Genomic DNA, 27,439 nt, shown 5'->3' with positions numbered 1-27,439 from the left:
TTGTGCACTTCGTCTCAATATCGAAATCAAGAGATACTCTTACCCGGCAACTCAGATTGAAATAATCCCGTTAATTAGCGAGAAACAAAACAAAAGTTTTAACGAAGCTATCGAGTGTAGGCGGCGGATACTAGGATTTATTTTTATTTTGTACATTTTCTTCTAAAATTTTTAGGAATATTTAGAACAGAATCTCTTTTTTGTGACTATAGTATAGTTTTCTAAATCTATAAGGTTTCATTTCGAATTCACAAAAAATAAAGTTCTGAAACAGTTTTTAACATAATACAAGTAGTATTATGTACTCCTCCTAGTGCACTTGTATGATGGTCATTGCCGACCATGGCGTGCGAAATAAAGATATAAATATATTTTTGGCTCTTTTTGAGTCTTGGTACTTTTTGAGTCCTTCGTTTCACCGTTATCGGTTGGTACTCAAAAAGTACAAGATAATTTCTTAGGAATTTAGAAAAAAAGTATTACATCGTCTGGTTCTAATAGAGAACTACTCGTACCACGGCCAAACCCATTTTCAAGCATCATGATGTTCTGTGTACGGGTTCGGGAGTAAGGGTATGAATGCTAACTTAGGTACATATGAGGCGACTATCTAAGTCAGGAATAACGCATGGCTTCAGGTAGAACCTATTCTATATAGAGTTAGTAACTGATGTCCATGGACGGCATATGTTACTCCAATTTAATAAAAAAACACCAACAACCCATTACTGTCCCACTGCTGGACATGGGTCTCCTTTCATAATGAGAAGGATTACGATAGCCTAATCTTGGCCAGCGCCGTAGACTATGTAATCCACCGCGCTGGCCAAGTGCGTATTGGTAGACTTCACATACCTTTGAGATTTCTTTTTAAATATATTGAACAATGAACAATACAACAATACAACAATACAAAAAATATATATATTGAACAAATTATTATATCGCTCAGTTCAACTCTACACCAGACATGGATTCTCATATCACACAACAATGCAATGAAATTAATCAATACGTCTGAAAGTTAATTAAACGTTCAACGAATTTGACACCATTTAATTTACCGGATGGCAAATTAAATGGTGTCAAATTCGCTGCAAGCCAATTAATTTTTCCGTCCATCGATATCCATCGCGCCGAGAGAAAATATTTTTCCAATAATCGCTGTTTTACCTACAAATTCAGAACAGTGAGAAATTGCTTTGTGACGTAACGTAATGTATATTTTTTGTCCGAAATAATATAATGTTTGCATATTTTGCAATTTGTAGTACCTCACAAAGCTTTTCTGATTTACAAAATATTTTATCGGAAGCTGAAGTGTCTACTAGCAAAATACTACAATAGATCTGTATACATTAGATATAGTATACCTCTCACACCAACATTATCACCTACTAAATCCTGAAAATGGTGCCTATTTGTTCTTTCGAACTAATTTCGAACCGAATATTCATAACTTAAACTCAACCTACATCCCCTCATAATAGAAAATCGTTCGAGAAAAATTTAACGAGGCACTCAAGACGCTTGCAATACACCTAACAAACAATCCCAATCAATAGTTCGTTGCGAGCTGAATACGACAAATTAAATGACAGTTGAAAGCATTGAGCAGACTACAGTCGGTCTAGCCGTCGTCGAAGTCGCGTCCCGCGGCGCAAGCGACTCGTCGTGAATGCCTAATTACGAGTTCGAGTAAATAACTTTTCTATTTGCCAGGGGTCGCGTTCAGTGAAACATTAATCATGATTGAGCTAAGTGGCTTAATACGAGCAATACGAGCAATGATGGGCGACGGGGGGCGGCGCCGCGGCGGCGCACCGTTGGACGCCGGTGACGCATACCGCCTGCTGCTTCCAGCGCCTGCCCTGCTCATGACCGAGGGTTTATTGACAGATCTAATATTAGATCGAATTATATAAGAGCACCCGGACTAAAATAACATCCAATTGATCAATACATTCCATGGAGGGTACATGTATTTGAATAATGTTAATGGGTCAAAGTATTTTTTGTGTAATTAGTACCCTTAGTATAAGTTTATACGTTTTTACAAATTACTGTTTTGGTATTTTTTTACGTATTTGCACATACATTTCCAATCAGTGCCCCTAGCGGATTGTATTAGAACTGATTGGAAATGTATGGGAAATACGTACAAAAACAGGGATTTTTGTAAACATGTAAATACTCATACTAAGGGTACAGATACAATACAGGAAAGAACTGAATAATGAACAAAAAGAGAATCGTGGACGCTTCTCAAAAATCCTCAATTAGAAACTAACAGCTCCAAAATAAAATCACTAAACAGTAGTGAATACCTCAAAATGTACTCAGATTTTGACTGAGTGACACTAATTATTTTCAGAAGAAAACTAAAACAGAAAGTGCACAAGCGTTTTCATTAGGTTGCACAGCACACAAGACCAAACTCCTAAGTCATCGGGTTCGCACAATTACCGAGAGCAAACACAAACTGTTTCACATATGATTATGTATACAAGAAGGGATACCCACTAAAATCGCTGTATTCTAACCTCGACCGGAAACTTCTTACATCGCCAAAACTAAGGCTGATTATACATAAGGCGTCATAAATGTCCATTTTGTACAATGTAATACCAGATATATATGTATACTTTATGTGCCTAAAGAATTAGCAGCCCGGTTTTATATTAGTATTTTATTATCTTAAATTTAAAAGCATTATTTTAAGACGTATCTTTTAGTGCATGTTTAACACATTCTATCAATACGAAATAACAAGACGCAAAGTTATTTTTCGTACTCTTTAGAGGACCATGAAGTAAAATGTACGAATCGCAACACTAATTACAATTTCGGCGCAGTGCGAGCATTTTTTTCTATACAACGATTCTGTATCACTGTTGTCGTGATGCAGAATCAATAAAGCTGAGAATCAAAATAGTTGCGATGCTGCATCGTCACAATCTTAATGGCTATTCCAACAAATAGCCTATTCTCTTAAAAGTAACACTGATCCTCTCAAGACATATATTACACACCTTTCATATGCACCTAACGACACTATTCAATAATGCAAGCGCGCGTTTATAAAACGCTTCAAAGTACAGACACGCGTTAACAAACCGCCCTACTGTATCGTCTCAAAATCGCCGTGAGCCACGACCCTAAATGGATAACACAAACATCAGCTCGAACGCAGCCCGCGGCTGCCGCACTGTTATTGTTTGTACACCGAAACTAAAACGCGTAGGAAGGAAGCAATGCACGCCACTGTAGGAACTTTAAAAGAATCCCTTCGCATAAATCTTAAGTGGCTAAAAATAACATTATGTAGCGATACGTGCTTTTTACGTCACGGTGTACATGAGACGTTCTAAGTTAGTTCACGATAAATGTTAACAATGGATAAGATCTCATTTTGGTATGTATTGGTTCGAATATGGATGGGTACAATATAATTTCGTTAAAAGCGTGAAGTATTAGCATGTTAACTACATATAATAATTAATTTAATAGTTTAATCAACAAATTCGGTACAGTTACCAAAGATAACAATTTAAGAGTTAAATAGTAACTTAACTTAAATTTAGAAGAAAGTAGCGTAGGAAGTAGTAGATATTAATGTTTCTAAAATACTTTTGAAACGTTTCTTACTATCATCATCATAGTTTACACGTGACTGAATAGAAACTAAATCCCAAACATTTAAAATTCTTTATTCAGTCAAATTATCAGCACGATTGATTTCAGTTAGGATTATCATTCAATAAACTAATTGTTATGAATACCAGTAAGCTATAATCCTATTGGGAAGCTTAATCCCCGTTTTGCTAGATTATTAATTAATTAGTCTCTAATCGAGATAATAAAGCTTTGACAAGCTATTACTCGTATGTGCGAGAACTAGTAAAAATTATTAAAACAAAAAATTCCGACTTAAAAATAATAATTTACTACAAAGGGGAATAATCTAGTCTATGCAACTTACACAATTAAGACGAATCAAACTGCACCTCATGTTTTAAAATCAAAGACATCCAAGACGTTTACAATTTATTGCGTGTAAAAGGTTTTTTTTTTTTTAATATAAGAGTAGCAGACGAGCATGCAGTCCACCTGATGGTAAGTGGCTACTGCCGCCCATGGACATCTGTAATTAACCCCAGATAGGATTAGATATTCCTACCTGAGGTCGGCCATAGATGCGCCGCTACCCCTGAGGACTAAGCTGGAACGCCTCGGAAAAGTCTGTCTCCCTTACCACACCCTTCAAACCGGAACACAACTGCGCCTAACACTGCTGTTATTAGGTAGAAATAGGTGTGGCGGTGGTGCCGCCGGAGTCGAACCACAAAGGGTTCTACCACCTTCAAAATGAGAGATACATACATTTACATGTTTGCTCGAAAAACATAGCGCTCCGCTGTCGGTTAAAAAACTGCCACAATTGCTCCAAAACAAAAATGCTATGCTACCAAACTTGTTTTTATCAAAACAACCGCTATCCCAACCCTAACACAAACTATAAAGAGGTGCACACGAGTGCAGCACCATAAGCCATAAGGCGGCCCGCCGAGGGGGGCGCGACCACTAGAGAGCTTTTCCTTGTCGCCGCGCATAACACTAAACGATAATTCCGATACCTCGTCGATACGGCGAGCTTCAGATCCTTAAACGGCAACAATTGTCGTAAGTCGACAGTTAATGGAGTCGACGTGAACCGACGAAACGTGAACAATTTTACAACCGTACCCAAACGGTGTTCTCTGATTTCTCGCAGTCACTACAAGTGAATAAAATTCTAGTGTCTGTCTGAAATTGTAAAATAACTGCCGGCTCGTGTGACTATTTAGACAACGGAATAGTTTCTAGTAGCTAAAGTTTTTAAAGTATGCTTGGTAGTGCTAAAAACGTTGAATCAATTTTGACGTGAAAAACTTGTCTTTAATATTAGGCTTCTACTTAAGATCCATAAGGTATACAAAACATGGTACTCGTGGCAAAGTCGAAACAAATCACGTTGAAATTTCACATTTTTCTTACAAACTGAAATCGTGCCTTACAATGGTTTCAATGCTAAAAATATCACGACACAAATGGCGTTGTTTAAACGGACTTTTTGCTTAGAAATTTACAAGGAAAATTGTCGGTAAGCGTAACTAAAGTTTCACTTGTTTGCAAAAGCTACGAAAGTGGCCGCTTGCACGGTTTCTTTCCAATTGCGCGTTCTTAAGGATTCATCTTACAACTTGCGCAACGGCTCGTTGCGACAACAATATCAAAACATTTTCGCAAATCGAGACTGTTACTTACCGAAAGTTGGGAAATTGTAAAGTAAACAACGCAGAACAGGGGTTTCAAAAAAGTAAACAATTAAAACGGAAATAATGAATAATAACAATTGTAAAGAAAACTTTCTTGCGAAAGAATTGGTCCCCTGTTAAGGGGCGTATATTTTATAATTTGTGTGAGAACGTATTCTGAACTATTATTACAAATATTAACTCACGTACATTAACTACAGATGTCCTTTAATTTTAATGCCTACGACACACGACCATGACATCAAATATTTAAATGGTGAGAATACGTTAATAAAGTAATAAAAATGAAGGCTCTCGACATTCTATTAAACAAATTTATATTTACAGTATCTTGTAAAACGTTATGCAATCTTTTAAATGAATAAATAGAAGTGCCACTTTTTCTTATATGTGGAATAAAATTTTCACTGGTACTGGAGTTCTGTTAAAAAGTGGACCAAGCAGTGCACCTGTGGTAACCACGTATTTTTCTCGTACGTATTTTTCACGTATCTAAGTGTTGACACCCTAAAATTATACGCAAAAAAAACAAAACTACAAAATCGTAGTCGTGAGATCTCAAAGCGACTCGAGCGACACGAAAGTGCACATTACAAGACCGTACCTAACGCTCATCGCGATCACGATAATTGGCAACGCGAGAGCGAACTCGCGCTCAATTGGTGCGTGCATCCTCCGCTCCGCGAGGAACTCCGCATCACACGCCGATCGAGCATCGTGTCTTCCGATAATAAACACGCCTCCGACGTTTTCCTTTTAACGGAAAATCGCTATAATCTGATCGCAAAACGGAATAAATAAATTTACGCTCGTTGCACAGATGCGAAATAGTACGTAGTAACGTAGATCTTACGACTTGTTATGTAAGATGCCAATTGATTTTAATACGGAATAGAAGTATTCTGAAGGTGATAGAACCCTTGGTGGTTCGACTACACTAACACCACATATCTAGCCTTGCCTAATATAGCAGTGTTAAGCGCTGCTGCGTTCTAAGTTGCAGTTTAAGTGGTTAAAACATTGCACAGATGATTTTTCGGAGATGTTTTTGTTCACCGCTCATTGTTTTCAACATCAAAACTTTTTAAGATATGACCTGAACGAACATTAAGATACTCGTAAACTGCTACAGAAGAGGCAGACATAACAAGATTACCTTGATATACCTTAACTACCGACAAGTACAAAAGAAAATATCACAATGGGCGGAGTACATGAATTCTATATTGATTTTATCACTTGGCCGGTTTTACTTAGTGCCCCAATTACACAGGTCATCCAGATCTGCATCCTACATTTCATATACACAGTAAGCTAGACCGTAGTATCGTTACGTAAATATCAAAATGGAGTGTATTCGGGCCTTCTGTCGCTATAGAAACGGCAAGGTTTTAATAGGCTGGGGATCTAGGTCACACGTAGGTCGTGTTCCTGGAACCTCTCGACGCATTACTCTGCATCTCGTTTCATGTGTGCGTTTCATTGTGAAGAATAATCATGTGTGTGTGTACGTGAAATCAAAATGGAGTGTATTCGGGCATTGTGTATAGCAATGGCAAGGTTGCAATAGGCTACTGGGGATCTAGGTCGCACGTAGGTCGTGTTCCTGGAACCTCCTGACGCATTACTCTGCATCTCGTTTCATGTGTGCGTTTCATTGTGAAGTACTTTCACGTGCGTGTGTAGAGTTCCAATATTCGAAACTGATAAAATATTTTATCTATTGTGTTTGCATGAAAGGAGATGTTTTAAAATGTATGGGCTCCCGGCCACCTTTTGTACACTATACTAAAAACTAAGACAACAACAAACAACAACAACAACAACAACATATAACAACAAGTATGGTAACATATAATAACAAGTAACATATAATAACAAGTATGGTAGAATCACTCCAAAATCGTAAGCAGCACAGAGCAGAAACATATTCAGGATTAAAATGGAATCTTCTCATCAGTACATATTTATTCAACGTTTACATCGGAGTTCACTGTTGTATAATATGTATATATCCACTTTTACACATATCAAATTGACAACTTCTTCTTTTTTAATTTGACATGTCACTTACATCTGTAAAACCAGGTACTATTTAAAAGGTGGTTTTGTTATTATTATTATTATAAATAATTAATTAAATTCAGAAATAATGACGGGATACCCAAAACAAAAGCCAGGTTGTAAAGTACTAAGGCAACAATAACTTTACGACAAAAACAGCGAAATACAGAATTACCGACATCCAAAGAGTATAGTAACCTATGTGTGGGGTACACATAGGTTCCCTGACCGACATCGACAGTTTTGAAAACTTGACATTGACAGTATTCCGCCATATTTAATATTTCAATGAGGAATGCTTATTTTAAATATTTTTAAACAGGAATACTTTAGGTTATCAAAATATATGTGTATTTTTCTTCAATTATACAAATTATTCGTGTTTTTTGGATATAGTGTACATGAGATGGCCGAAAATGAAACATCTCCTTTAGCAATATTTTATATGTTTTAAAAACCAGTTTAAAATTTTAACATAGTCACAACACACACACAAAAACAAATTAAAACGCTAATATTTTTCGGTTATAAAAAATATAAGAGCACAAAAAATAACTACAGTGATTAAGTACTATTTATTTAAGCGCCCATATGACATCTAAATTAAACTCAATGCGTTCGTCAAAGACCTAGTTAAACCTTCATATTTGAGGTATTAAGTTATACCAAAATGTATGACTTTTAAAATGTTTTTAAATTACTTTTTTCCTTAAAACTAACAAACATCAAATATAATTAACCTCAACCATCTTTACAAGCCAACAATCAAATAAACGTTTCAAAGCTTAACCCTTCCGTTGGTACTTCATTTTAAAACGAATACGAAACCAGAAAAAATACACACGGAACGCGAAACAATAAAAAATGTAATTGAATAAAACATTCGGGCAACTAAAAACTGTTGTCGCGCATAAATGTGCGCGGGTCGGTGATGGCATAAAAATCTTCGTAACTCAACAACAAATAGCATCCGAAAACGAAACCAAACAAAATTCGCTCCGAGTTGGAATCCCGGCGTGGCGAGGGGCAGGGGCGCCGGGGTGGGGGGCTCACAATGCTGATTGAAAGCAAATAATGAAATCATAGGGAATGGAGACTCGACCGCGCCCGCAAATACTGTGAAAAATTGCACTCTAGTGCTCCCCGCAAAGAATGCACATTATTTACGTAGTTTGACGCGACCTTCTTCTGTTTGCAAGTTATTGCATTCGTTATTATGGTGACCTTATGACATTTTACTCAGAATTTATCTTTGCACTATTTCTACGGAAAATACACTGCTACTATGTAGTAGATTTCCAGGACGCGACAACGCAACATTTCATGACGCCGCAGCGTGCCCGATTCCTGTATGATGATGACTTAATTAATTAAATATTCTGAAGTCGGAAGCCTGATACAGCAACTGATTCGTGCTGATTTTTTTTTTTAATAATATAGGAGTAGCAGACGAGCATGGAGTCCACCTGATGGTAAGTGGCTACTGCCGCCCATGGACATCTGTAATCAACCCCAGATAGGATTAGATATTTCTACCTGAGGTCGGCCACAGATGCGCCGCTACCCCTGAGGACTAAGCTGGAACGCCTCGGAAAAGTATGTATCCCTCACCACACCCTTCAAAACAGCACACAGCAGCGCCTAACACTGCTGTTATTAGGCAGAAATAGGTGTGGTGGTGGTGCCGCCGGAGTCGAACCACAAAGGGTTCTACCACCTTCTTATGCTGATATTATTATATTATGGTATTACTTTACCCTAATACACTAAAAAAATTAATTCAACAGTTCTCTTCATATACTTCTTCCGTCTTGTTGCTCTTTAAAAATATGATGTTCTTCTCTAGCACGAAATAAAGTTTCGTCGGAAGTTTAGGGAACTAAGAATTTGATGTCTAACACCCATCATTAATTAATCTGATAATTCCAATATTTTACTACCAAGATTAAAATCGGTCAATTTCTAGCGTGGACAGATGTGATCAACAGGTAAATCTTATTATAGACTTAAGGTTAAGTTCTTTCAACAAAATGAATGTCGATAATAGTTTTATCCTTACTTAGACGAATTAGACATGTAAATCCATAACCGAACGTACAAAAGAAATCCTATAAATACAATAACTTGAACAGATTTGTACAGAGAACAGTATTGTACAGATATTAATAGAAACACGCGAATATTTTTATAAATAGCCGAATTTTCGAAATAACCGAAAACTGATCCATGACATACCTACAAGAAAAATCAATTCGCAGTAAGTGGTTATTAAAAAGTCGTCACGCATGTCAACCTGCCTAACGGCCATCTACACGCATTCCCTATATCCGTCGGCAAAACTTACCGAAAGCAAATGTCACAAGTATACTTGTCACGGCGTCTTACAGAGGACTAAGGCACCAGAGCGTGTTGACAGAGAGACCGAACGACGAAATAATAGTGTGCGTACTTACTTTCCTCCGAAATATTTTTATTAGAGATACGGGCTTAAATGTAGCCAAACTTTTTTGTAGCTAACGAAATTGGGTTTTCTTAGATTTTAGTGTGGATACTTTGTTATCTGCCGTAAATAAACAATTTTGTGATTGTTTCACAATAAGAATAACTTTTAGGACTTTTACTTTATCTTTGTTTTCTTCTTAAATACTTATTTCAAGTTTTTAGGTCTGCCATAAGTATCTTACAATATTAAAAGTATCTTAAAAACATATTAATGGAAGATCAAGTGGTTTTGACGAAATAGCTACTTTGATAGCAATTATAATACTTATAAAATATCACACATTTTAATGTAAGTTTTTTTATTCGAACGCTTCCATCGAAATTGACTAAGTTTGATTAAACTCGATGAAAATTCTTATCAGGTACGATAAAAAACGTTGTCAAATTGTAACTTATTTAATATAAACTAAATAGGGCTCATCTAGGACATCAACACACAACAAAACTAGAAATAAAGTTTGCAGCCGCGAATAACCTCCCGTACGCCGCTACAAGCCAGTACGAACCACTAAAGCGCTATTCCTCATATTTCCGGCAAGGTATAAGACCGGGGGACGGTCAACATAAAGAAACCGGTCAAACACTAGCCACAAACACGGGAGTGGCGAGCCGCGCCCGCGCCACCGCAAACAAATGAAACAACACTTGACCGATCATCCTTGACATAGCGCCATACTTCGTTTTATGCGACCGGTCATAATACATTTTTATTTATAACGAAAAATTGTTATTCGGTAGTACGTCTATTCCACGTGTTTGAATACGCTTGCTCTTTATTGTTGGTTTGTCCTAATGTTAGTTCTAATCGTCGGCTTAACTGAATTAAGTTCGACGGTGGTAGAAATGATCCTACCACCTTCGAACTTAATTCAGTGGTTCGACTCCAGAACTGATATCGCCGCCGCACCTATTTCTGCCTAATAACAACAGCGTTGCTGCAGTTTTCCATTTTGAAAGGTGTGGTAACGGGTAGCAACGCATCCGTGGCCAACCTCAGCTAAGAATCTAATCTTATCTAATGTTGATCATAGATCATAGATGTCCACGAGCGGCAGTAGCCACTTACCATCAGGTGGAATGCCATTTCGTTTGCTACTTATATATTATAAAGCATTTTCCCGGAACTAACTGTAAAAAAATACAGTAAAAATGACGACGTATTGTGCCTTTATCAAATGTTTAATGTAATGAAAAAAACTATTATATAAAAATCAATATAACGAGACTTAACCTCTTTATTTTCGAAATACTATTCAGTTTTAAGTGCGTGGAAATTTGACGCAAATTGTCACTTACTATTCCAAAGTGTATTTTTAAGTGTGTTGTATTTTTTTACTATTAGAATTTAACATGTCATCTAGCCGCGCGTCGGGCGGGCGAGACTGCGCTCAGTCGAGCGTGTAGTGAATGCGCGATGACGGCTGTTAAGAAGCGTTAATTACGCTCGACCGACCGCCGAACACGACGTTTATCCCTTACTTTATTTTATTTACTCGAGAACAACTTCATTATACTTACTCATATTTGTATGAACTAAAATAATGTTGACATATTGTTGTGTCAGTCTGTTTCTGAGAAGGAATTTGTCAATATTAAATACAAGTTCATAATCACATAACTTACCAAATGTAAGGAATACGGGGATGAATGTCGCTCTAAATGGTGAGACTTTGCAATCTGTCAATGAAACTGTTTTCTTGGGGATAACCATTGATTCTAAACTCCAGTGGGGTCCCCACATCTCTGCTTTGTCCAGCAGACTTACTACTGCAGCTTTTGCAATCAGAAGAATTAGACAGTTAACAGACATCCCCACTGCCAGGCTTGTCTATTTCAGTTACTTTCACAGCATTATGTCTTATGGCATTCTGCTGTGGAGCAGTGCTGCTGACATAGACTCTATATTTACTATTCAAAAAAGAGCAATAAGGTCAATATATAGTCTGCGACGTGGTGAGTCCCTGAGAGAACTGTTTCCTACTATTAATATATTGACGGTGCATAGTCAATATATCTATGAAAATATTATGTATGTAAGAAAACACACGGATATGTTTGAAAAAAATAGTTACCACCATAACTTTAATACTAGAAATAGAAATAAATTAGCAATTCCAAAACATAGATTATGTAAGGTGGCTAGATTCGCTACTACAATAAAATACCCGAACACATTTTGATTCTCACAGAAAAAATAGTTCAAACATGTCGTTAAACAAACGCTGTGTAAAAAAGCGTACTATAAACTAAGTGATTATTTGACTGACAAAACGGTGTGGTCTGAAGTAGTTCCAGCTCCACATGTACCATTAGGTTAAGTTTAACATTGTAAAAAAACATTTTTTTTAAAAGATGTGTGTAATGGAGTTTCTTTCGCCGCTTCTTCTCCATAACGAAACTCCTTGTGAAGTGGTGGTAGTTTTACTGACGTTCAAAAAGTGCTCTGTAAATAACCTATTTTGAATTAAAAAAAATGATTTGATTTGATTTGAATCATTACCTTAAACAGACTAACCTAATACTCTTTTAATGCACGAAATATTTTCTTGTATTACTTCTATCAAACAGATATAATATAACCATGCCCACTAATATTAATGGTCTCATAAAAAGCTCTAATGCAATATATTGTGGATGTCGAGAAGAAGAGAGAAGAGAAGACCGAATTTACTAACTACTGTGAAAATTGATGTGTTTGATAAATTTTTCTACAAAATTATTCCAATATCGATTTATCAACTAGAATACCACCATGGCAGCCACTCTTAATTCCACACTCCTGGACATGGCTCTCCACAACTTGGTAACATTTGAAGCATTTCAATACGATTGAAAATGAACCAACACTTTACATCAGTGTACATTGCGTATTAACGTACTGAGGCACTACATAAAATCCCCTTCAAACGCGTAAGTACGTAACGGAAAGACGTCTAAATGGAAAATCCTGACGAGCGAGCCCATGTGTCTAGTGGCGACGGTGTCAAGATGCAAATGAGGCGCCAGAGGCGGCGCCGCTGTGACGATCACAAGACTATAGTCGACTCTCATTCCACGATTTAGTACACCGCACTAATTTGCATGCGGGGACAGATTAAATATAGATTACTCGCGTATGACTCCCTGTAAGAGCCATGTACTCGTTTAATTGTAACAGTTTCGTAACATAATTCACAATAAATGCTGGTACATTTTTAACAAACTTTTAGTCTAATTTTCACTATTCTAAGATCCTTTTATTTAATCCCAAAATATCTCATAAGTATGAAATTACATGTGGAACTCCGAATGTTCTGCTTATATTGGTAGTTAGTCGATTTTGTGTACCTTGTTTAGGAACACTAGATCACTATTTTGAAGAAAGGGAAAATTATACGTTAAATTATAAGTATATCGTACATAAAAGGTAAGATATGGTATATTTAGAACAAACGGTAAAACAATTATCGCATACAATTCTCAATTAAGCCCAACACACATTTTATAAACCAAAAATTTTTTTTTTAATATTTCCGTCTCAGCCTACAAATTACAACATTTCTACCGACCGTGGCTATCTAATTCCGTTTTAATTATAACGTAATAAAGTCTAAGTGAGATCGCGTTTTGAGACGGAAAACGGAGATCACTTCCAAACATGATCTACATTGTTTAAGGAGCAATTACATTAGGTAACGTAATCGCCGACCGGCCTAATGAAGTTAAGCGTATCTGTCGACAGATCACCGCGACTACACCCTCAATTAAAATCTCATTACGGACGATACTCCATAGGGTTGATTATCTACCAAGACACAGCGGTAACAAGTTGATTACAAGTGGCAGTACAGTATATTGCTGTAAACATTTTGTAAGGTATATAATTGAGTCGGTTGCTTAAAGGAAATGACGAATTTTAATCAATCAATCAAAATATTATTTTCGAGTAATTGTGGTTCTTGATTAAATTATATAAAAAAATTAGCAATTCCTAAACATAGATATAAGGTGGCTAGATCTTTCATGGGTAACTGCATTCGCTACTACAATAAAATACCCGACCACATTTTGAATCTTACAGAAAAAAAGTTCAAACATGTCGTTAAACAAACGCTATGTAAAAAAAGCGTACTATAAACTAAGTGTGTACTATAGACAAAACGGTGTGGTCTAAAGTAGTTCCAGCTCCACATGTACAATTAGGTTAAGTTTAACATTGTAAAAAACATTTTTTGAAAAGATGTGTGTTATGGAGTTTCTTTCGCCGCTTCTTCTCCATAACGAAACACCTTGTGAAGTGGTGGTTGTTGTATTGACATTCAAAAAGTGCTCTGTAAAGAACCCATTTTGAATAAAAAAATGATTTGATTTGAAATACAGTTAGAGCGACAGACTTTCTACATACTTATGAATTGTATGAAAAACTTGAAGGTATGCAAGTCTCCTGCCAATTATTTTTAATACTTCCACCATGAAATTAACTTCCAACATTACATTGAAACACAGAAATGTACACAGAAATGCAATGCTTTAGACCCAGACCTTTAGAAATTTATATCAGCTATTACTATCAGTAAGATATCGCTGCATAACGACGCATTTTGATACCTATTGAAAAAATAACTTTAACATTGGTGCGTATTTTAATTAAATCATAAAAATAACAATCCATTTAATAATTTCAATGGTTATAGGTACACCAGGATTTACTTTTATGCCGGCTAAACACAATCGCGAATTAAAATACTGTAATAAAAAAATCATTATTGTAATTTAAAATTGGAACAAAAAGCATCAAGTCATTCGAGTGTACTTAATGCAGCATTGGAGGGTGTGTCTTGGTTCATTTGTATTTCATTAGAGTTGTGTACTCGACACGTGTCGTCTCTGACGTCGCACACTTACACCTTATTTTCATAATCGACTTTATCGAACAGTAGACGTTATAAATTTTCAGCGACAAACTGCAGATGAAGTAGGTATAATATTATGTTTTCTTTAAAATTTTGATGGGACGCAACAATATTGAAGAAGTATTCAAAAGTTGTGAAATCTCGCTCAAATCACGATCCATGCAATTAAGGCGAAATTACGTCAATAAAGAAAAGAATACTGCCAAAATAAAATTTGAAGGTGTTACAACGTTTTATGGTTGACTTCAGGAGTCTCCACCGGAAACCAACCCCAAGATTAAACTCATACTTGAGGTCGGCCACTAATGTGATGCTATCCTTGAGGACTAATCTGGAACGCCTCGGAGTGGCTCCCTTACCACACCCAACTCAAATACAGAGGCCCTTAACACTGTTCTTATTAAGCGGAGATAGGTGACGCAGTAGCGCAAACTGAGTTGTACTACAAATAGTTCTGGTAGGTAAATTTAGAACATTTTTAACCGTTTATTAGAATAGTACATTAAATGACCGAAACAAACCGGTGCATGTAGTGAGTCAGTCAAGCGCAGTTATGAGTAGACAGCGGCCGTCATCGCGCATTAGCTGCACGCTCGACTGGGCGGCCACGCAGCGTTTGACGCGCGACTTGTTATTGACTGCACTTAAGGCTCATCAACTAACACCATGCTAACAGATACCATTGTCTTATGAATTATAAGGAATGCTTTCTGTGAATAAATGACTGTTAAAACCGATCTACAAGGAGTTTTTGTACACTCAGAGCATTTTTAACCGTTCATTATAATACGAGGAGTATATTAAATAACCAAAACAAACCGGTGCATGTAGTGAGTCAGCCAAGCGTAGTTAAAGGTAGACAGCGGCAGTCATCGCGCATTAGCTGCACGCTCGACTGGGCGCCCACGCAGCGTTTGACGCGCGACTTGTTATTGACTGCACTCAAGGCTCATCAACTAACACCATGCTAATAGATACCTTTGTCTTATGAATTTAAATGAATGCTTTCTGTGAATAAATGACTGTTAAAACCGATCTACAAGGAGTTTTTGTACACTCAGAGCATTTTTAACCGTTCATTATAATACGAGGAGTATATTAAATAACCAAAACAAAACGTTACATGTAGTGAGACAGCCAAGCGTAGTTAAGGGTAGACAGCGGCCGTCATCGCGCATTCGCTGCTCGCTCGACTGGGCGCCCACGCAGCGTTTGACGCGCGACTTATTATTGACTGCATTTAAGGCTCATCAACTAACACCATGCTAACAGATGACTATTGTCTTATGCAGCAGCACACACTATTGTTATTATTCGACAGAAATAGGAAAGGCTGTCGCGCAAAAGTTTTGGAAGTTATAATTAAAAACATTTTTATTTTAACCTTTTATTATAGTAGTCAAATAACCGAAACAAAAAGTTGCTTCTAGTGAGTTAGCCAAGCGTTGTCACGCGTCGTCTTCTTGCGAATAAATGACAGTTTTAACTTAAAAAGGTCTGTTATTAAATATCAAAACTCGTTCTAATAGCCAGAAACGTGACATTGTTTTGTTTTAGAATTGTTAACTAATAATTATTGTTAAAAAATAATTGAAACTAATTTTTCATCCATTGAGATCTCAATTCTTTCTGGCGAAGTCATCACAACCATACATAATCTTAATATTGAACTTGGTTTCTTATTCTCATTTATGTTTTTGATTGCAATTTTTATTTCACTCCATTATCAATCATTGGAGTTTATGGTTATGGAAAACTCATTATATTAATTATACTACCAGCAATTCACTATTGAAAAGGATACAACTAAGAAATATATGTATATAGAAAGCCAGCCTAATATTGTTAATAGCTGCCATCATGAATTTAATTCTGCACTTTGAACGCGCGACTAGTTATACATCACAGCAGCTCAAAATCAATAACTATCATAGAACACTACCTGTTTCAAATTTCAATACATGACGACCTCATTTGGGTTATGAAATAATGCGCACACAGATCCCTCAAAGCATTCTATAGTTGTTTGTGAACTTCGAAAACTAAATGCAATATTAAACATGAAAACTCATATCATACATTTCATAAACAACTTTGTCAAACATATATTAGAAATTAAATTCGAAATATTCTGAAGAGGATTAGCATAATTTCAGTTTTAAAGTTACTTGTTTTTTTTCAGACATGCCATAAGAGAAGAAATATTGGAAAAACTATTTTTGTAACGAAAATAGTTAGGCGGGACCGTTACGACCAGATAATAATATATTTTAATTATTATAGATTTAAAATAGGATACACGAATAATTTTGTAATATTTCTTGCGCATTCATTTTTTGGGTACAGGTACTAGGATATGTTTGTTCGCCATTAAAGCATGTACAAGACATAGAAATCATGGCATGAATCTGTTGTCTAAACTCAATTTTGGACGCGTCATTGAGTCCCCGGCAAAAACACCAGCGAGAAAACTTGGCATACTGAACAAGGTGATGCAGTACTTCACGCCTGAGCAACTGCTCACCCTCCATAAGGCACAAGTGCGATCCTGCATGGAGTACTTTTGCCACCTCCGAGATGGTTTGTGCCGAGCAAAATTTATATATTTATTGTCGCTCACAATAAATAGTCAGTCAGTCAGTTGCTCGCAACCAATGTACTTGTGCATGGAATAAATCAGTTTGTACTATTGGCTGTTTCTGTTACGACGCCTCTTCTATACACACCTACACGCAGCGAGCACAGTGGTGACCCCGACGTGATGAAGAAATTTGACACGTTAAAAGAACGTCTATTAAAAGTGTACGAAGAGTCGGAAATTAGGCAGTTCCAGAAACTCCTCAGCGAAATGGAATTGGGAGACCAGAAACCGTCTCAACTTCTACGCAGGATGAGGGATTTGGCACGTGAAAAGATACCGGACGAAACGCTGCGCATCCTATGGCAAGGACATCTACCGCCTTCAGTGCGTGCTGTACTCGCAGTGAGTGAAGCGAAGGACCTGGAGCATCTATCAACCATCGCAGACAAGGTCATGGAGGCAGCTCGACCTTTGCAGGTAGCAGAAGTGCAAGTCACTCCGAGTACCAATTTCGACAAGATTTCATATTAGCGGAACTAGCCAAATTGAGCCTAAAAATCCGTAAATTACAGAAACAAAGGAATGATTACCGAAATCGGAGTCGTTTTCGTTCAAGATCTCGAACAGCATCACGCGGTCGTAATTCGATCCGACGCACGCCGGACAGTCCGGATTGGCTTTGTATGTATCATTATAGATTTCGCCATAGAGCTAAGAAATGTATAGAGCCGTCAAGTATCAGTTGGATGTTTTGGACTCTGTGGAAAGACAAGCGAGATGGCTGATTGGCGATGATGCACTTTTCGATGCCAAGATTTACAGCTTGCAGCACCGACGCCATGTTGCTCGCCTGGCTGTTTTCTATCGAATACATTTTGGAGAGTGTGCGTTTGAACTTCACAACTTAATTCCTGCTGTCCCTTTCCATCATCGGACATCTAGACGAACCGCGGGATACCATCAATATTTGGTTGATATTCCTCTTGTGCGGACTAAGCGTTTTAGCAACTCATTCCTGCTGCGTACCGCTAAAGAATGGAACACACTCCCGCTTTCGTTGTTTCCCGATACATACGACCTGGGATTGTTCAAGTCAAGGGTGAATAGGCTACTTCTAGGCAAGCGTGTTTTATCCAAGGCTGCATCTTATTTAACATCAGATAACGTTGCAGCCAAACGCATGCCTATAGTAAGATAAAAAAACCAGCGTTCCTAAAATCGACCTTGGACCATCAGCGTGGGAAACAGAAAACCAGTACAACATTGCCTACCCAATATGCCTTCTAGATAAGTCAAATACACATCTCGTCCAAAAATATTTCCATTTATGAACTATACATCAAGTGACGGTAATACGAAGAAAGTGTGTCAAGCAGGCCTGCCACGGTTATAAAACTACAAGTATAATAACGATAACGAGACGTTATGTGCCTGAAATTCGTTTAGCGCTATAACACGGGATGTGTCAGTTTATTACTGGAACATACGGACACTTAGCATTTATTAGGATGCTGTTGAATGTAGATCAAATAGGAAAAATATTCATTCTAGAAATTATACACGAGTTATATATTAAAACTTGTTGTAGTATAGATACAAAAGACTATTTTTTCTTTGAATTAAATCATGAAGATGAAATGATTTTGATTGTCTTACCTTTTGTGCATAAAAGTAGATGGAATAAAGACATGGAAAAATCTTTAAAAGAAACTCATTCTCCAACAACATTAACCTACAGGACTTTGTATTTTGTGAGTTTCACTTAGTTATTAGATTGTTGACATGTCATACATATAAATAAAACAATACGACCCCTAATTATAACGTGAAGAGAGAAAAGGAAATAAGGCGAGAAACGCAACAGATTATATAAATATTATTTGTCGTAACCCCTCTAATAAGAGCAAAGATATTAGGGCACGTTTGAGAAAACTGACCTCGGCCGAGTGAATAAACCTCTAATCGAAGTGCGCCTCGGCTGGGGGCTAGGGGCTAGGGGCATAAATCAGGCTCCCCTCGCGATGACGCCCGCCGGAGCCTTCAATTTGGCACATCCTTAAAATGACATACGAGAAGCGCCCTCTAACGACGCCGCATCAACTCACTCGCGTTTCGCTTATAAATAAAATAGCACACACATTATCGCCTCGAATTATTTAAGCCCAGAGTCACTTACGCTTTATGATGGGAGCGTTTCGCTTTTTAATAGAAATAAACGTGTATCGTGTGTTCGAATCGTACGCGATTCGAAGTGGGACGATTACAAACGTGACAGCTTTTTGAAGAGGCGTAATTCTGACGCCTTTTTGTGACTTGTTTTTGCTTCTAATTCCCACGCGTGTTCCCGTAATTTTTGTTGTATCCTTTTATATGATACATTGAACACAGTCAAACAAAGTATACGTCAAATACACCATAACCAGAAATAGTAGGAGAGATTATTAGAATTGAAGCAGTAACACTATTTTTTATCATGAATTTTCGAGATGTTTGAGGTGTCCAACACCAATTTACCGATTACAATGGAACTTGCACATCGAAGTGCTTTTTTGCGAATTTTTTATCTCATCCACCTGTTTAGTTAAATAACTGGTAAGGTGACCAGATCTGATTGTAAGAGAGAGAAGAAGATCAGAACAGACTTGAGTGATCTTAACTCACAACATAATGTACGCGCGAAAACGCTAGTAAGAAGTGAATGATGCTCAATTATTATAAAAAATCCTATGAGATCAACCATTCTAAAGCGGACTTTTAGACCCGGCGTCATGTTATGGTGTCGCATGGCCATTTACGAACTAAACCAAAAAAAACCTTCATCGGCTCTTGTGGGTCACCTAAACATAGCTATCGATCTGTTAAAGGTCGGGAGTGCGTGTCGAGTGAGAGCAATCAGGGCGGCGTCGTAGACAAACTGTCGGGGCGGGCCTTAATTGGCGGTCGGCGAGATTTATGCGGGGAGCCGCTCGTCACGCGGCCGCCGATCGGCCGCGACCGCACCGCCGCAGACCCGATGCCGACCCGGTGCCGCTGCCGGTGGTTTCACCCATTTGTTTCATGAGGCGGCTATTAGAGAAACTTGGGTACGGTACGTCTCAAGTGCAGTATTTAAGGCGAAGATGCAACAAACAGACGTTTGGTAAGTTGCGTGATATTCATGTGGAGGTCTACAAAAAATTACCTCAAAAGTTTGATGAAAAGTGTGTCTAACTCTTTATAATTACGATAAAACGACTACCGCTACAACATATCTACGCCCTCTTCAATAATGTAGCAAAGTTGTAGCGACGTTAAAACTTTAATATAGCCATAGTTTAAGAATTTATTTTATACACTACAAATGAGTCTCTTTATACCATCTCAATACCATTATTATCTTGATTTAAATTCATCATCACCGAAAACACAAAATACAATGATATTAAAGTCACACGAATAATCAACTGTAACAAAATTACGTTATCTTACCTCCATATTTTTCATATTATCAAAGCTCACAGCTACTTTAATATCTCATACAGTGTGCGTATGCCCTTATTACTGCCTGCATTTTTGTATTTACCTTAACAATGTTACCTTTGCCCGTACGTAATATCTTGTTATAACAATATTGCATCTTTGTCTTCATGGTTTTATTATATCATGATAATTTAATCAGGCGTATAAAGGAGCTACATGGTATATTACGCATAATAACATAAAAGAGCACAGTTAAATTGACAAAGAGCTCTGTTATAAGGAACATTTATATTAATAGGTTGCTTTTTATCCGGTGAAACTGCAAGGTTCAAAAAGTAGCGTTACTACCTTTATGGCACTACCTTTCTTTATTTACATGGCAATATTGTCTGAATAGGACCGATAAGCAGACAAAACAAAGCCGACTTTTCTATTTAATGCTTATATGTAACAATGGTGACTTTTTGTGTTTATTTGTAACTAGTGGTGCCCGCGGCTTCGCCCGCATTTTAAGGATATAATATGACATACATAAAACAGAAAATTCGTACCTTCATTGGAATGACAGTGGTGCCATCTGTCGAAAATTGGTCTTACCAACTCCCAAACCTTCGTGGGCTCTTGGACAACAACTATGCATAAGATCATCACTTGATCAAATGCATAGTTTCCGATTTTATAAAATGTATATAGACAAATATTCATTTTTATATAAATAGATATATGATCGACTAACATGGATAAGTAAAGTGAATTATGAAAGAATCGAATTTCGATCTTCTGGGTTGAAAGATCGATTCACTCAATCGATCCATTACTGGAGATCGATTAAAATAATCGATTTTTGGTTCAAAAGATCGACTCTCCGATTAATCGATCTCAGATCGCCATCCGTAGTTCCCGTGGGATTTCCGGGATAAAAACTATCCTATGTCCTTTCTCGGGTCTCAGACTATCTTTGTACAAAATTCCATTCAAATCGGTTCAGTGGTTTAGCCGTGAAGAAGAGACAGATAGACAGAGTTACTTCCACATTTATAATATTAGTAAGGAAGTAAGGATTTGCTGACGGATACATAATTTCAGTGCTTGTTTGATCCTGATAACCTTTTTTTTCGCCATCCTCGAAAAAAGATCGAAGATAGAATGGATTCTTAGGGCCTCGATTTTATTGTGAATGGATTTATTGCACTTCGATTCGAATCGATTCAAAAATCGATCTTTTTCGGGAAGAATCGCCACCCCTAATATAATCCCAATAAATCTATATAAATAAATATAATGTTGCAACCGTCTCCGCTTGCAAGAATTGATATTTTTGAACTCATGGTTATTTAGAGTATGCCAAAAGACCCACAAACGTAGGTAGGATCCATTACTGGAAACCGATTAAAAAAATCGACTTTTTTTGGTCAAAAAGATCTATTCTCTGATTAATAGATCTAAGATCGCTATCTGGGATAAAAACTATCCTATGTCCATTCTAGGGTCTCAGACTATATTTGTACAGAATTTCATTAAAATCGGTTCAGTGGTTTAGGCGTGAAGAAGAGACATACAGACAGACAGAGTTACTTCCACATTTATAATATTAGTAAGGATATCGATTAAATAATCGACTTTTTGGTCCAAAAGATCGATTCTCCGATTAATCGATCTTAGATCGCCATCCCTAGTTCCCGTGGGATTTCCGGGATAAAAACTATCCTATGTCCGTTCTCGGGTCTCAGATTATCTTTGTACAAAATTTCATTAAAATCGGTTCAGTGGTTTAGGCGTGAAGAAAAGACAACCAGACAGACAGACAGACAGAGTTACTTTCGGATTTATAATATTAGTAAGGATATATCAGAAAATAATACTTGTATGATTAAATTTCGATCTATACTAATTTGTCAGTCGTTGTAAAATTTACAGAATTTCCAAATGGTCTAAATAATTGTAAAAGAAAATAATTAATAGGAAGGACGATGTTATGGCCCATAAAAAGGCGCAAAGGGTAGATTTTTTATAAGATTGAATTATCATACTACATGATGGTAATTCACTGCCACCCATGGACACTGGCACGGCCACCAAGTGACTATAAAGAACAGGAACTATCTGAAGCCACTCTCAGACACCACTGAGAGTGTTGCCACTGCTGAATAGGTATAAAGATTGTCGCCTCATCAATAAATCAGCCAGCATCAACCATTCCACCAACACGCAAGACTTCTTCACGCTAGAACTAGATGTGGCGGTGGTATCAACCCGGTCGAAATATACTGTTTCCACTACCAGTCATCATCATCATCAACCCATTAATGTCCCACTGCTGGGCACGGGTCTCCTCTCATAATGAGAAGGATTAGGCCATAGTCCACCGCGTTGGCCATGTGCGTATTGGTAGACTTCACATACCTGTGAGATTTTTTTTTTATAAATCTCTCAGGTATGCATGTTTCCTCACGATGTTTTCCTTCACCGTTTAGCAAGTGATAATTAATTTCTAAAACGCACATAACTTTGAAAAATCAGAGGTGCGTGCCTAGGATTTGAACCTCGGGCCCCTCGATCGAGATGCCGAGTTTCTTAACCACTAGGCTATCACTACCAGTACCTACATACAAAGTCTCGTTTAAATTTATTGGATAAAAATGTGTGTGTGCCAGGCATAAGGCAACGGCAAATAGCAGTGCCTACGTAATATGGTTAAGAGTTTTAAAAGGATATACAATTTTATTTTCCGTTCCACGTAAGAGCTCCGTATGCATTAATAAACAGTATGAGAGATTTAATATTGTGCACATATTAGAAGTTTTCCTTTGAACTGAGTAGCTTTCGTGTATATCAAACGGACGGTCAAAGTTAATAAATCTCCTTGAGTACCATTTATTTTTTCATAAAACGATCCATACGACTAGATTTGTTTATTTTAAATCTTTTGAGTTAATAAAACATACTTATTGATATAAAATATAAGATATAGATTATAAAGTTAGTAGAAACCTTTGTGGTTGAACTCTGGGGGTAATATCATCATACCTATGTGTGCCTAATTATAGCAGTGGTAAGTGCTGCTGTGTTCTCATTTGAGGATGTGATAAGGGGAACACTTATGTAAGGAGTTTTAATTTAGTAGTCAGGAGCGCAACGCATCTATGACCACAAAACTTGTCTTACATGGGCGGTAGGGGCCACTTACTATTAGGTGGACTGCATGCTTATTTGCTACTTCTATATTATATAAAGGATATATTACTATTTTTAGGTTTAGGTTTAGATTTATCGAATATAACACGTTTTGATAATTGAAGACTACACCAAGAATAATACTAAACCAGACCTAACATTTCATACAGTTAGGAGATTGCAATACTGGACTCATATTGGTCACCTTTTAACATAAAAAAGCCCTAATTAGATCCATCCCAATATGTCGCAGACACGCATGCACAGGGACAGACAAACCCTTAATTTATTAACGACCCACGATTATTTTTAGCTTGGTCACAGCAGACGGAATACGTTATACATATACTTATCTACACCTATAAATCTAGCACTCAATACGCTAAGTTAAAATATATGTGACACAAAGATGAGGCAGAGGTCTTGGTGGACAGCGGCATGTTGTTTTTGCGGGGGGACAGGGGGCCGGGGGAGGGGTCAAACTAGCCCCCTATCGAGAGCCCCCCTCTATCGGTGCCGTTTTCAATTTGCTTTATTTGCGCTTGTTTTAATAGCGCTCGCTCTCCTTATTGAGCGAGCGGACGACCAACCAAATTGCTTCGTGCCGGAACGGACGCCTTTGATTAAGGCATACGCGTTTCAAGACGGCGACGAAAAAACAAAGTGTGCCCACTGTTTATACACTACTTTCTAGTGGAAGTGGAATGCTCTCAAAGAGCCAACATTATTGAAACAGTATAATTGCTGATCGATATTATGTATTGTTCGATCCCGTATGGTTCGATCACCGATTCACCTATTTCTAGCTCGAAGCAGTTCTTGCGTTTCGGTGGAAAGGTCTGTATGCTGGCTGACTTATATACGAGTTGACGATCTTAGTCATCGTAGTCATTTTAAATTGAGTTCAAGTAGACTCATTGTTCTATAAGGAATTGATTACAGATCCATGGGCGGCAGAGACCACTTTCAGGTCAGAAGCGCCCATACTGATTAAGCTACTATTCAACCTCCGCCCAAGCAAATCACTGCATCGCCGATGAATTTAGGTGACTATACGCATCATAAAAGTTAATCAATGATATATAAAATATCCGCATCATTAAAGCACAGCAAAGACTGTCAATCCAACAACAACGCTTATCCGCAAAACATCACCAATCGCGCACCGGATCTAAAATAAAACACAGCTGTAGGAACGACGTGTGTCAATAGATATCCAAACGGCATGAAATAACGAGCTCAAAACAAACACCACACGAAGATATGGACAAACGTGGTACTCACTTACGTTCGATGACGGGTATTTGATGTAAAAGGTAGAGTAAACAATAATGTATAACACAAACTTTGTTTTTTTTCTCTATAATATTTAATGGTTCCATCATTAGATACTATTTTTTACTATTTGTACAATATTAGTGATCAGAATTCGTATTTATAAAAATATTTTGAAACGCTATGATTAAACAAAACTATAAGCACATGATTACCCACTCTACCTATTTCTCCTCCACTCCTCATTCATCTATCTATAATTTTGGCCATGGATATTAAAATACAGAAATAGTTACGACCCGACCAACAGACCATTTTGGGCTCCTTTTCAAGTAAATTCGTCTTTTATGTGTCCAGCCTATTCGCTGTATGGCAACATCTTCGATTGACGCATTGAAAGTCTGAATAAGAGCAAATAGATTTCAATCTTTAGACTTTAATCTAGTTCTTTTTGGGTCTAATTCACAACAAATCCAATTCATGGTTTCATATCCGGTTCGTCCAAAAATATACTTCTAAAAATGAACTGCCGTTTATTACTGTTGCACTAGAAAAATCCCCCAAAAATAACCCATTTCAAAACGTATAAAACTATTCTAAACTCACCTCAACCAGTGCCGCTTAGCGATCGCCGTGTGGCAGCATATCGCGTCGTACTGGTCCGCTATCCACACGATCAAGATGATGTAGAACGCGGTCGTCGTGTCGTTGAAGAACTCTGACATTATCGCCTCCATACCTGTGAACAAGGAAAACGTGTTACAAGTTACGATTTTATCTGTACTATCTGGTTTAGACATCTTGATCTGCATCTGACTCAGCATCATAGGACTCGGCGTAAATAGGCGCAACATTAGTTAACAACATTAGTTAACATATATTTTACAACATGGAAGTAGCGAGGGACTGTCGTCTATGCTTCTTCGTCTGCAATAAGTCCCGATGTTTTTTATAGGTTACATTATATTTATATTCTAAGGACTAAGTTAGAACGCGAATAGGTCTAAACTGGGGTGTTGCCCGAAAAAGCTGACCCCAAGAAGGTGTAGGAGGTCCTGCGTACTCTAAATCTATGGTTATTCAGTTTCCTTCTTCGTTGTAACTGCTTGTTAAACCGGCCCTATACATTGCACTTAAATTCACCACATAAATGCAGTTTACACGGATAAATCCAGCCAACTAAAATCCCGCACAATCCCGCATACATCACGGCGTACGGCATTAAACATGTCGCACGCGACACCGGAATCCCGCGGTCGGGTGTCGCAGTGTCGCTAATTAGCGCCCGAGATCGCCGCGCTAACGACCGACACCCGACCATGTCGACAGCTTATTAACCCCTACACATGCACTGGAGTTACGGCGCCAGAACAGAGGTAAGTTAAATTAAGATGTTGGTCGTTGGTTAATAAAAATACTAAATGGGTGTTTTTTTTATAATATAGCTGTAGCAGACGATCATACAGTCTACCTGATGATAAGTGGCTCCTGCCGCCCATGGGCATATTTAATCAATCCCAGACAGGATTAAATATTAGTACCTGAGGTCGGCCACTAATGCGCCGCTACCCCTGAGGATTAAGCTGGAACGCCACGGAAAAGTATGTCTCTTTTACCACACCCTTCAAACCAGAGCAGCGGGCCTAGACAAAATACTTTTCCGCAAGCGCTAACGCCAAACGCTAACTTAAAAATGTATGGGAATGACATACGCTGCGGAACAGTGACGTCACGTCACGCTAAGTTCGTAGACAATGTTTGACAAGTATCGGAACGCTAACGCTAACGCTTGAAATTTTTCCGTAGCTTGACGTCTTGCGGACAAAATGGTAGACAAGTGTCGTTTTTGACACACGCTACGGTTAGCTTTGGTCACGCTAACGTCACTTTCCGTAGCGTTAATAAGGAAGGTGCCGCTAACTTATGTCACGAGTATTTTTTTGTAAAAATAAGTTGCTATAATTAAGTAATATGCATCATTTGGGATTGCTATGGGCCGCAAATAATAAAGAAATATGAAATAATTGTCAATTAAGAATAAATCGCCGTAAAGACAACTTTATTGCCCGAATATATCGGAATAGGAGTTTATTATATTTATTATTATGAATGAGGTTATGGAATGCACATTGAAATTATTAATTTCTACCTTAGTCACACTTGAAACAAATCTC

The 27,439-nt window shown here is 37.6% G+C and overlaps 1 protein-coding gene across 2 annotated transcripts in view; it reads right to left on the bottom strand.

Moving 5' to 3' along the window:
• The window catches only part of LOC140752056 (membralin), a 141,506-nt gene that overhangs the window by 41,046 nt on the left and 73,021 nt on the right, over positions 1-27,439 (bottom strand). For both annotated transcript variants that reach the window (XM_073086202.1, XM_073086201.1), the window contains exon 9: positions 25,872-26,004. In XM_073086202.1, coding sequence (XP_072942303.1) covers positions 25,872-26,004 — 133 coding nt within the window. The remainder of the gene's footprint in view (positions 1-25,871; positions 26,005-27,439) is intronic.

The sequence above is a fragment of the Epargyreus clarus genome, unplaced genomic scaffold, assembly GCF_041222505.1.
Source record: "Epargyreus clarus isolate Ecla_fem2 unplaced genomic scaffold, WU_Ecla_fem_2.2 ptg000024l, whole genome shotgun sequence".
Lineage (NCBI taxonomy): Eukaryota > Metazoa > Arthropoda > Insecta > Lepidoptera > Hesperiidae > Epargyreus > Epargyreus clarus.
The sequence above is the reverse complement of the archived record's forward strand: the minus strand, read 5'-3'. Positions and strand labels throughout refer to the sequence as shown.